Source organism: Amblyomma americanum, chromosome 3 (genome assembly GCF_052857255.1).
Source record: "Amblyomma americanum isolate KBUSLIRL-KWMA chromosome 3, ASM5285725v1, whole genome shotgun sequence".
Taxonomy (NCBI): domain Eukaryota; kingdom Metazoa; phylum Arthropoda; class Arachnida; order Ixodida; family Ixodidae; genus Amblyomma; species Amblyomma americanum.
The window spans coordinates 68,284,576-68,296,700 of record NC_135499.1 but is presented as its reverse complement, the minus strand read 5'-3'; the positions used below and the strand labels follow the sequence as shown (position 1 = coordinate 68,296,700).

At 50.8% G+C, this 12,125-nt stretch overlaps 1 protein-coding gene and 1 pseudogene across 1 annotated transcript in view; both read left to right on the top strand.

The window, feature by feature from the left end:
* The window catches only part of LOC144123029 (glycogenin-1-like), a 99,926-nt gene extending 95,535 nt beyond the window's left edge, over positions 1–4,391 (top strand). The window contains exon 8 of the mRNA XM_077655954.1: positions 4,055–4,391. Within this exon, the coding sequence (XP_077512080.1) occupies positions 4,055–4,270 (216 nt within the window). The 3' untranslated portion in view covers positions 4,271–4,391. The remainder of the gene's footprint in view (positions 1–4,054) is intronic.
* A 693-nt stretch (positions 4,392–5,084) lies between these two features.
* Positions 5,085–6,677, top strand: LOC144123804 (uncharacterized; annotated as a pseudogene).
* Positions 6,678–12,125: the final 5,448 nt, after the last annotated feature.

The window sequence follows — 12,125 nt, the reverse complement described above, 5'->3', positions numbered from 1 at the left end:
ACGAAATCGGTATTAACCATTTTGCACATCTTCCTAAGCTTATCCGAAAAAAATGACTTTGACACGTGCTATATTTGCTATCTTTTTTAGTCTGTAGGAGAAATGAATGTAAGCACAACAGCGGTTTTTTTTCTTTTTTCTTTCGCGTCAGTGAGTCTACCCGTTTCCCTGTTCTGTTTTTGCTCAAACTACTGAGAATAGATTCTGACACTGACGCTAGCAGCTGCTTGGGATAACCAGCCTTTATGAGCCGATCAGTTTGGTGAAAGCTTTGATCTGCGTAAAGACTGCGTCAAATTCTTCCACACTTGTGTCTATAAGGACAAGAAAGTCATCAACATAGCGAAAACACGGTACAACCTTTGAACCTATCAATTTTTCTTGAATCCTTCTACCCTTTTGTGCTAAAAACAAGTCACTAAGCACGGGAGCTATGCATGACCCGATGCAAACTCCTCGTTTTTGCAGGTAAAACTCGCCGTCCCAGGAAATTAAATTAGAAGTTAAATACACTTGAGGTAGTTATGAAATGCTTGCGACGGAAATGCCATTGTTGTTTTGGAATTCAATTAATCCTTGCTGGTCAATACATTCTTCTATGCGCGCGGAAATCTCATCATGCGGTAGTGAATAAATTAAGTCCTTAATGTCAGAAGAGCAGGCCATCAGTCCCTTGTTCTTGTTAGTTTCTAAAAACTGGATTACATCCAACGAATTTTTTTACCTGGCACGAATCGTCCAACGTGAGCGAATTTAAAATCTTCTTTAGAAAAACGGCTACAGTTTTCTGCCAAGTGCCTCTCTCAGATAGGATCACATGAAACAGACACTCTGGTTTGTGGGTCTTTGCGCTAAAAAAAAAACACTTGTAAACTAAGTCCTTTACTTTTATTGGCTCCTTTCGTTAACAAATCAAGGTTATGTTTTTTGCACACTTTCTTGGCATTAGCTTTATTTTTTTCAAGGAAATATCCTTGACCACAGAAAACGAAGACAGAATAGCTTCCCTACCCTTCTTGACATACGATTGAGAGTGTAGTACTAGGAATCCCCCTTCCTTGTCTGCTGAGAGCAAACGCAGCGAATGTCCCTTCAAATACGACACAGTTCGCCGAACAGACACGGTGTTCCCTGTAGTTCCTGTCAAAGTGCGCGCCGTTCTGTTTAAAATGGCTTACCAACTCGCCCAAGCATCCGTTTTAATGAAAACTATAGTTGTTGCGAGTACGTTATCATAGAAGCTTGGTTTAAATGTGTAGTGTGTAGATTTGATTCGCGAGTGAAAAACTGTGTAGCATGATTTCTGGTTTATAATCTCAATCCGGTGCATGGTACGCGGGCCTCTGTTGCTGCAAAACAATACTATGTTGTCCACAGACTGCGGACCCGTACGGGATGAAAGGCAAGCGACTTCTGTCTGGATTTTATGGTGATTTTCCGTCGCATGTGAAAAGCGAATTTTTTGAAGGTTTTGTTTACTGAAGTTGAAAATGATATTTGGATAGTATAAGCAAACTAATTCGAAAACAGGAGAAAGTATACTTGCCAAGGAGAAGTGATCTTTAGTTGAAGGCTCGAACATTGTTAGCTTTGACGTTGGTAGGAACCGCACGTTTTCATTTCACAATCGCAACAAAATTATACATTATCAGAACCTGCCATTTGGCTGGCATTATCCAGGCTTCTGCGTCAATTACGGTTGGTCGTTTCTTTACGGACAAAAAGCTCGTATTCGCTGTGTACATCGCTCTGATTTTCTTTTCGAGAGCAGACGCCCGTAGCCACTTTTCTGCTTGCGAGGCGAAACAAAGCAGCACAATGCGTGGGCTGCTTGTGCTACTTGCTAGGCTAATGAAATCAAGGAGCAGTCACGGCCATAACCAAAAAAATGTTTTGGGTACACTTCAGCACCGCCTTTAAAGGCATGGCGCGACAGCTTTATTAGGGCCTGTTAGCGGTTCCTCTTGTCCAAACAGACGTGGACACTGCTTCCTCTTTCGCAGTCACAATTATTGTGTGAAAGACTGCACGTATACACCATACATATAGACCCCGCTTTATCCAAGGCGTAGGAGTGCACCTGCGTGGCCTAGCGGTAATGCGTACGACTTGCCACCTAGTTTTATTCACGGCTGATTACCCCAATTTCCTTTTCATGGCAAATTCATTTCCTTTATATGCTTACATGTCGACATTTGAGTCATGTTTTTACCTTGTAATCGTCACTTTTTAATCTTTCTAATATGTGACGTAGCCAAATTTTAGACCAATCCGGTTTTTTCTCTCACAACTACCACAACACTAACGCAGAATGGGAGCCTTACGCTATCGCGTAAACGAAAACAGGTTTAGAAGCCCGTACGGGTTTTTTCTTCACAGCCAGCAGAATAGGAGCGGTGGTGAATTATTTGCGAAGAATTTGACGTAAAATCAGGCGTGGTTGCTTGGCATGAGGCCTTCGTCCTTGATTAAAGTTTACTGCGTGGTCTGGATGAATAGGGATAGTACCAGCCGAAGGCGCGTTGTTGGGGACTTTCTTTGGAGCGCTGCCTCATTTAATCTGATGGCCAGTTTCGTGTGCATCGCCTATGAGCTCACTCGGGGCGTGCTTGTTATTTTTCGCATCACGCTGACGATCTTTTGTGTGAGTAGATAATTCTCCCGTCACACAAACGTGTGCGTAGTCTTCAGGCAAGGTATCTTGTCGATAACTCCTCGAGAGTATTCATCTGGTAACCGGCATTTGACGTTCATTAGCTGGTTCCTCAGCTTGTCGGACAGCACGTGGGCTAGGAGCAAGTCACATTTCGAAAAGACAAGTGTTTCACTGATTCTACGCAGGTATAGGACGCGTACTCAAGGGAAAAAATTTCTACGATCGGTGGTCACCGGACGCGCAGTTTACATCTGTATATTAGGTATGAAGTGGCTGGGATAATCGTGGGCTGAGCGTTCCTGGCATACTCTAACTCATTTTGCAGATCTTCGTGCTCCGTACATACGAATGTCGCACGTTTGATCAACGAGGCGACGACTGAGGCTTTGCGCGCAACCGGACGGTTTGAATAGTCTACGCGCATGCCTTTTAAAGTCAAGCGCCCATTATCAGCCATGTGGCCTTTTTCGATATAGGCAGTGTGTAGGTGGCACGCGACATTCTTCGAAAGAAGTCAGCTGCTATAGTGGCAGTAATCAGGGGCAGAATAATTAAACTGCGCGATAGTAACGCAAGCAGCTAAAGGGGAAAAAAGTGGCTGATGGCTCTCCGAGACATGTGTGTGGCGTTCGGTATCTATGACCCGTCTTAGATTACGGCGCGGCTCTCCCGCAGTGCGTTTCGTGCCGACATCTACTCTCGATGGCCAGATAGTATTGTCCTTTTCTCTATTCCTGTAGTATGAATGGAAGTAGGTGACGAAGGAACGTTAATACAACACATCTTGGCATTTGTAGGTTCGATGGCGAAGGTAATTTAATTGTTTCCTTCATTAAGTTCATTACTATGCGCAGTAAATGCTTATTACTGATGAAAAGCTAGTAAAATGAGTGTTACTAAAGCATACACAACGAAAGCCAATAGTCACCGAAACCAAGGAAAATAAGAGACGTCTTATCTTTTCTGTTAATTTGTGGTTTTTCATCAATGGGAGATTAATAACAGCAAAAGACAAAATAACCACATGCCACCGGTGGGATCCGAATTCACGACCTCCTAATTTCGCGTCCGGTGCACTACGAACTGATCTACGGCGACGGCTGTCCAATCTGCTTTCGGGTATTTATTTGTAGAGTAACCAAACCTTGAAAGTGTTCTCCAGCGCCACCCTAGTCCATAGCGGTGAACGTAGTACGTCCTGTATTACCGCGAGTGGCACGTAGGAACGTGATCGAATGGTGAGAGCGGAAGCTTTGCGAGGACTCGCTTATCTTAGAGCAAGTATATTATTAGCTATGTTGAAGACAGGGCTGCACGGAGTACTTATGTAGTGTTTGGTTTCTTTTTTGATGCTTATCCTTCCTGGTCCGCACCTTTCCGGTGGCGTTGCGCACGCAGGGCTCGGCAAGGCCCCCAGAAGAGGACCGCTACGAGGCTTGGGAGCGGGGCGAAGTGGACTACCAGGGCGCGGATGCCTTCGTCAACATCCAGCGGATGCTGGACGCCGCTATAAAAAGCTCGCCTCCGCGCAAGAGCAGCAAGCCTGACGCACGCGCCGAGAGGCACGGCTCGCTTTCCGAATCCGCCTACTACGACGTCATCACTGACCTCTGAGGAGGGAGCGACGGTCATCCGCAGCAAACCGTGAGCCGCACTTTTCCAGCCCGTTGGTGCCCCAAGGGGCGCTGTGCCCAGAAGCCATTGTGCAGTACGCAATAAAAGGGCTCATCTTCCATCGTGTCTGGGCTTTGTCCACTTTGTGTTCTGAGTCGGGTGCATTTCTCAGTTGTCGCCTAGCTCATAGTGTTTGCGGCTTCTCCGTGATTGGTCGGGAGGGTCGTGACTCTATCTTGCATTAGATTATACTAACATGATCAACTCTTCTACTTTAATCCACCCACTAATGTGCACTAATTCACACCAGTCCACTCAAGAATGTCGACTATTCCACCCCATTTCATTTTCTGGGGTGGGCCTACTTGCGAAATTTTTGAAAAAATTCAAAATTGAAAATTGGTTTTGAGGAAAGGAATTGACGCAGTAAGTGTCTCACATACTTCAGTGGACACCCGAACCGCGCCGTAAGGAAAAAGAGAAAGGAGGCAGTGAAAGGAAAGGAAGATAGAGGACGGTAGTGGAGGTCTCGGGAATAATTTCGACCACCCGGAGGGGACGCCGCTAGCAGTTTAGGAGTGCGGACGTGCGTCGAAACGGCTCCCCTTTCTACCAGACAAAAAAGTTTCTGGAGTGTCCGAAATTTAGGTGGACAAGATTCATAAGTCATTTGGCACCAGTGTATACCGTCTTTAACCAGGTGGGCCAATTTTATGGCCCTTTACCTGGTTTGTTCACCACGTGCGACGGCCGAGCTAGACCTCGTAGGTGTAGCCACGAGTACGGGCCGGGGGCACGCAACTCACCGACGCCAATGGCGACTGCCGGGGGCTACGACCCGGAATCCATGCAATTCATGAAAATCCAGTCTCCGGAGAAAAACAGCCAGTTTTTGACGATTTCACCATCTGGGTCAAAAACCAGAAACCATGGCGAAATCGAATCCAAGCTCCAGCTGGCCGCTGACACTGTTGCTACGCATGCCAGCAGCGTTGGTCTAAGCTGCTCGGCGGCTAAATCTGAACTCCTAGTCATGGACCTAAAGGAACGGGACCCCCTTAACATTCGAGTCACACTAGACGGCACACCCATCCGCAGGGTCAATAGAATCAAATTTTAGGTCCCAATATTTCTGACTACCTCTCTAACGCTGAGACCATAAAATTAATTCGCATTGCCATTCTCAATACAGCGTCACTAATTAGGGGTATCGTCAATCGCCATCGCGGCACGAAGGAAGCAGACACATGTCGCCTCATTCAAGCCTTTTGTCCATACCGGATCACCTACTCCATCCCTTAATTACCTCTACTTCTTTTCCTTTCTCTCTAAATCAACGGCCACTGAGAAACTCTTTCAACTAGGGGTGCACAACACCATGGAGAGCTTGTAGAAGCGCACCTCTTAAGTCAGTACCATAGACACTCACATACAGAAAGCGGCCAAATTCTTTTGCGCCGACTTGGAATAAACTTCCCCGGCCATACCATGGGGACAAGACGAAACCGTCCCACTGCTGTCAGTAACCATCTGTACATTCCGCCTCTTCCAAAAATACGCACCCGGAGCATGATCGGGAGAGACGCAAAGATAGAGCCAAGGCTATGCATAAGAACTATCTTCCTCATTTTCCGGCAGTTTACGTATGCGCGGCCGAATATTCAGACCGACCAGCTTACGCATTACCCGCAGTGGACGGATTCGAAAACCCATTAGTTAGTGCTTCCATTCCAAATTTGCAAGAATCCCTGCAAGCGGAAGAGGCAGCAATTGCCTTAGCTATCGCACACTCCTCCGCTAGCTATATTTTTCAGATTCCAAAACAGCAATTAGTAACTATGTCAATCGCAAAATCCACTCCACAGCTGCACAAATTCTAGCATCCCCCCCTCCCCCACCAAATTGCCTCATCAATTTCTTCTGGGTCTCTGTCCACATCGATCACCCAGGCAACACGGCCGCTCAAACCCAAGCCCGAGCACTCGTCAACTGGGCTGAGAGCGACCTGCCTTCGTCTCGCAGTGCCAAGGATCGGCTTCTAAACTATCACGACCTCACCCTGTTTTACAGAAATTCCCGCTTTATCTACCATCCACCGCATAAATCTCTTCCAAAAAGTGACCAGGCTTTTTGGCAAAGGCTTCAAACAGCTGCAGTCACGACTCCTCGCTTTCTCTCAATTATAACCCGCGTTGAAAGCTCTCCTCACTGCCACTTGCGTCCTAGCACCAAAGCAGACTTTAATCGCATCTTTCTGAGCTGCCCAAACAAACCCAAGCGCCCGTGGCAAGGGTCAGGAGATCAGGAGCGATGGGAGGATGTTCTGCGCAGCTCGCTGCCGGAGATACATCTGACAGAGGGCTGGGCCCGAGCGGTCGAGGAAGCACAACAGTGCCCGGCCATTTAGAGTGGCCGGACGGCCCATCGTCGTCCTGCTTCCTCTTTTCCTCTCCCCTAACTTGGTTCCTTCATGAACCAGTAAAGTTGTTACCTACCTACCTCACCGAATACGACATGAAGAATAATAATAATAATAATTGGTTTTTGGGGAAAGGAAATGGCGCAGTATCTGTCTCATATCGTTGGACACCTGAACTGCGCCGTAAATGAAGAGATAAAAGAGGGAGTGAAAGAAGAAAGCAAGAAAGAGATGCCGCAGTGGAGGGCTCCGGAATAATTTCGACCACCTGGGGATCTTTAACGTGCACTGACATCGCCCAGCACACGGGCGTCTTAGCGTTTTGCCTCTTTTGGAGAAGAAACTTGACGCCACGAACCGGTAGCTGCTGCACCGCGACAGCGGGAACGCCGGCAGCCATCCTGCCGCGCCGGAGCTGCAGGAACCGAAGCCGTCGCCTCGCCAGACATGGAAGCCGCGGTTTTTCCCAAGTTGGGGAGAGAAGACTCCGTGGTTATAATCAAGCCTAAAGACACGCTCAGCTTATTCGACTGCAAAGGAAACAAGAAAATCAGCGCAGCCATATACGCAGCTGCGTGGATCCCTCCAGCTACGATTGAGCTCTCCATCTGGCCTGCCTGATAGCAAAACATCATTGTATATAGGCATCCAAAATCCACTCTACATAAGACAGGTGCTCGCCGTAGAAAGCTTGAACATTGACGGTAAGATGCGTGCGGTTCAGACGAACCTGAAACTGTCCGAAGACTCCAGCCACGGGGTTATCCAAATGGACTGCGAAGTTACCAGCAAAGACATTCCCGAGGCCATTCATTCAACCAAGGCCAAAGTGACCGGTGCGCGAAAACTTTGGAAGTCCAACTTCGCGGTGCTCACGTTCGAGCGACGCACAGTGCCTTTCAACGTTTTCTACCTGGGTAAGGCCATTCTGGTCCGTCTCCCTATGGGTCCTGCACCCTATGCGGCGCCGTCGGACACAGGGCAGATGTTTGCCCGAAACCAAAGGAAAACCGCTGCCGTGCCTGCGGCACAACCAGCCCAGCAGATGGACACGAATGCAAGCCTCACTGCCTCATATGCGGAGAATCCCCCCTCACGGGCTCCAAGGAGTGCACTAGTAAATACAGACACCCCAGCTCCCACGCTGCCGCTGGAGCGACTGGAGAAGCAGCCACCAACCAAAGAAAATCACCCCACCCGCTGGACCGAGAGGAGGCGGAGGAGGCAATCGCTCAGCAACCATGACCAGAAATAACCAAAAGGCGCCGACTGCTGCTGCCGCCATAGCCTGTGCCACCATCAACAAGGGGGTGATAATAATAATAATTGGTTTTTGGGGAAAGGAAATGGCGCAGTATCTGTCTCATATATCGTTGGACACCTGAACCGCGCCGTAAGGGAAGGGATAAAGGAGGGAGTGAAAGAAGAAAGGAAGAAGAGGTGCCGTAGTGGAGGGCTCCGGAATAATTTCGACCACCTGGGGATGTTTTGCGTGCACTGACATCGTACAGCACAGGGGCGCCTTAGCGTTTTTACTCTATAAAAACGCAGCCGCCGCGGTTGGGTTCGAACCCGACCACAGGTGGTGGTGGTGAAAACATTTATTGGCTATACAAGGGACAGGAGGCATGCTTGGATACGCCCGTAAGGGAACGGTCCTTACAAACACCAGGTGGAGTTCCCAGCTTGGGGACCCCAGTGGCGGTGGCCGCCACCAGGACGCGCCACACTAAGGCTTGTAGGGCCTGTAAGTCGTGGCAGCCAAGCAGGGTCGCCTGCCAGTTTTCCTGGGTTGGGTTGGGGATGGGGGAAGAGCCGGGTTGGAGGGGCAGACCCACACCATGTGATAGCTGTCCGAAGACACCGCTCTACAGTGCGCGCAGCTGCCGCTAAAGGAGGGGCCAAAATGTTTTGTAGCGGGAGCTACACTACGCTACCAGTCGAGCATTTTGCGGTACACGCGAGAGGAAAGTTGTGCGTATGCGCCGTTACCATGGTACATGGGGGAGGCCAGTTGCGCGCATGCGCCGTTACCATGGTACATGGGGGAGGCCAGTTTTGCGAATGCGCCGTTACCATGGCAACATGGGAGGAGGAGTGGGTCCGCCGCGCGCTTCGTCGCCGCCGTCGCCACTATTTCTTACGGAGTCCCTCCGTTATCACTTCCTTTATGGCGCGGTTCTGGTGTCTTCCGATTTGTGAGACAGATACTGCGCCATTTCCTTTCCCCCCAAAAGCAATTTAACCTTACAGCTGCGGTCCGTGGTGTCGGTCTTCACAGCAGGCGTCGCATGGATCACACCTACCGTTCCGCTGAGCGCATCAGAGTGCACCGGCGTTTCATGAAAATTTGGTTATGGGGGAAAGGAAATCGCGCAGTATCTGCCTCACTGTATCGGCGAACACCTGAACCGCACCGTAAGGGAAGCGATAAAGGAGGGACTGAGAGAAGAAAAGAAGAAAGAGGTGCCGTAGTGGAGAGCTGCTGAATAATTTCGACCCCCTGGGGATCTTTAACGTGCACTGACATAGCACAGCGCATGGGCGCCTTAGCTTTTCGCCTGCATAGAAACGCAGCCGCCGGGGTCGGGTTCGAACCTGTGTACTCCGGATCCTGGGCCGGAAGGACTGACCTTGTGCATCCGCGAGAAAGCCACCAGTCTAAATACTGTGTAGGAAGCATTGAGGCAACTGCGTGTTATTTTAGGGCTGCCGGGCACAGCAGTGTTTTAGTGAGAAGGCGGAGAAGGTGACACTCATCCGCCTTCTTGAGGTCTTTAAATCTCGGGGATGGGGGTAAATGCGGCGAATATCTTGATAGCATGTTGTAATATCTTTGAAGGTGTAGACCGGGTTAAAATCGGGTGGGAAGGAGGGAACAGCTCGGTGAGAGAGCGCGCTGGTGGCTGCGTCTGCTGCCCCGTTTCCTAGCTAATGTAATTAACAAGGTGAGCTGGAGCATCGTCGGTATCCCTTCCCCCCCTCCTTCCTCGTTGGCTGATCAAACACTTAGGGCCGGAAATTTAAGACTAAAACAGGAGCTGGAAACGCTAAAGGAAGCACTGATAGCGATGAGCAGCCAGTGCCTTACATCCGCAATGAACTCCCCCTCTTCTTCGGAGGGTAAGATGGAACAGCTATATCCAAGCCTTTCCTCTACGGGAGTGCAAAACAGGGCGAACGCAAACAACTTTGGTTTTCTATCCAAACAAGGGACGCCAACGTCCGGCGGAGTGAGCGGACGCATCTCACCTGGGCTCCGTGTTTTTTTCTTTGAAATGCCGGTTTTTTGAGTCGCACCTTAATGAAAATGCATCAACCGGATGCATAAAGTTATGTGGACCACCGGGAACCCAAATTTCGAGGTAGGGGACAGATTTTTCCGAATTTAGAGGACTTTTATGTGCCGAGAGGAGCGTCCACCGCTGGGCCTAACGTAAACCTCGTTCTTGGCCGGGGGAGCGGTAAGCCTAGCCCGAGCCTCGGTGAAGCCGCCAGCGGAACATCGAACCATCGGTGATTACGAAAGTGAGCATTGACCTAAGATGACTACCGCTATGCATGTAGAGGTGGACGGCATCTAAATTTCGCCGGACCAGTGCACAAGATCGCAAGGCTGGAAAACTGCCGGTGAGAGAGTCAGGCACAAAGGCATGGGCAAGCTAGGCCTAAATCCCGTACTTCAAACGAGCCAAGATGGCGCCAAGGCCAAGGCTGATGTCAACAGCTGGAGCAAAAAACTCGGCGGTGGCGCCACTGGCAGCGATACACGTCACTAAAGGGCGAAGCGTGTAAACTAAGGCAAATTGTTGAAGGGCGCACGCATGCCAGACTTGCCACGCGGCGAATAAAGATCGTGTTACGCCTACGAGGCGGGCTCCACCTGAGTGACGGGACCTGCATTGAACTAAGTCGTACAACTGCGGCGGCGGCACAAATCCCCGCCAATGAAGCAAGTGAGGACGTCGTGTGCCCCAACCTCCAGCAGAATATCGTCGTGGTAAGCACCTCCAAGAGAGAGCAGGCCGACCGATACGCTGCAGTGGGAAGGATCGACATGCGCGGCACGGCGCACGAAGGAAGTACCTACGAAGCGGCCCCCCCACGGCACGGTGAGGGGCGTCATAAGGGGTATCCCGCTCGAGGATACGGCCAAGGAGATTCAGGCCAATGTTGTGCACAAGTATAACCCAACGGCCCTACAGGCAAACCGAATCGGTAAGACCCGACCAGTCGTCATTGCCTTCGAAGGGCACAAAGTACCCAATTACGTGAGGTACGGTAACCTGCTCACGGAGTGCACGTTGCACAGAAAACAAATCGACGTATGCTATGCGTGCGGAAGAGTGGGCCACAGAATGGACGTGTGCCCGGATCCTTCGAACACGATCTGCCGAGGGTGCGGAATTTCAAAACCCGCCGAAGACCACGCATGTCTCCCGAAGTGTGGCCTGTGCGGAGGCAAACACCTGACGGCAGACAAGGCCTGCAAAGCGCGCTTCAAGACGCTCTACGTCGTCCGCCGGCGGCGCTGGGAACGGCGCCGAGCGGAGGAAGAAGACGCCGGGAGAAGGAACCGAGACAAGAGAGGTCCTGCAGGCGGACCCCGCCGTAGCGACTCCCAACAACGGGGCCGGTCACACACGCCAGGCCGGAGCAGCAACAACAGAGGCGGAGGAAACGGCCGCCAGAGTCGCTCCCGATCGAAGACACCATCTGGGGGAGCAACAGTGGCGGCAACTTCGAGGTCCCGGGGCGAGTCAACCGGACGCTGAGGGATCGCTGAGAAAAACGTGGGCTGGACCAACAGGGCTCCCGTCGCTCCAAACAGCGACACTGAATTCCCACCCCTCACCCCCTCCCAACCCCTTAACTCACAAGCGAATCCGCAAAAGGACAGTAGCGAAGTGATAGAGATTAAGAGGATCATAAAGCGCCAAAACGCTCAGATTCAGGAGCAGACCGCCCAAATACGGGCGCTTATGAATAAGATCGAAACGCTGGCGAGTAACGGCAGTTTGGCAAAAGAAAGACCCCAAACAACAGCACGGCGGCAAAGAACGCCGCAGGCTTGCGCAGGGTGCCGCGGAGGGACCCCCCCCCCCCCTCACCCGCATAGGGCGGGCGGAAGGAGAGGCTGGGATCACGCAACGTGCATCAAGTAATCAAGAGGCGATGGACGCCGAAGAGAGCCCTGCGAGCGGAGAGGCAGCGGCAACCACACAGACCGCGACCACGGCGACGGCACAGATCCTACGAGAAGGAGGGCTGATGGCCATTTTGGCCGCAATTTCCCAATTAATGAAAGGCTTGGCAAAATGAACGCCCGCCTCGAAGCTGTCGAGAGTCAGCCTCACGCGCCATCAGTGAGGCACAAGCGCCTGGTGCCAAAAGTACCCTCAACATCGGTGAGGAACCGCTTCGCGTCCCTGAAAA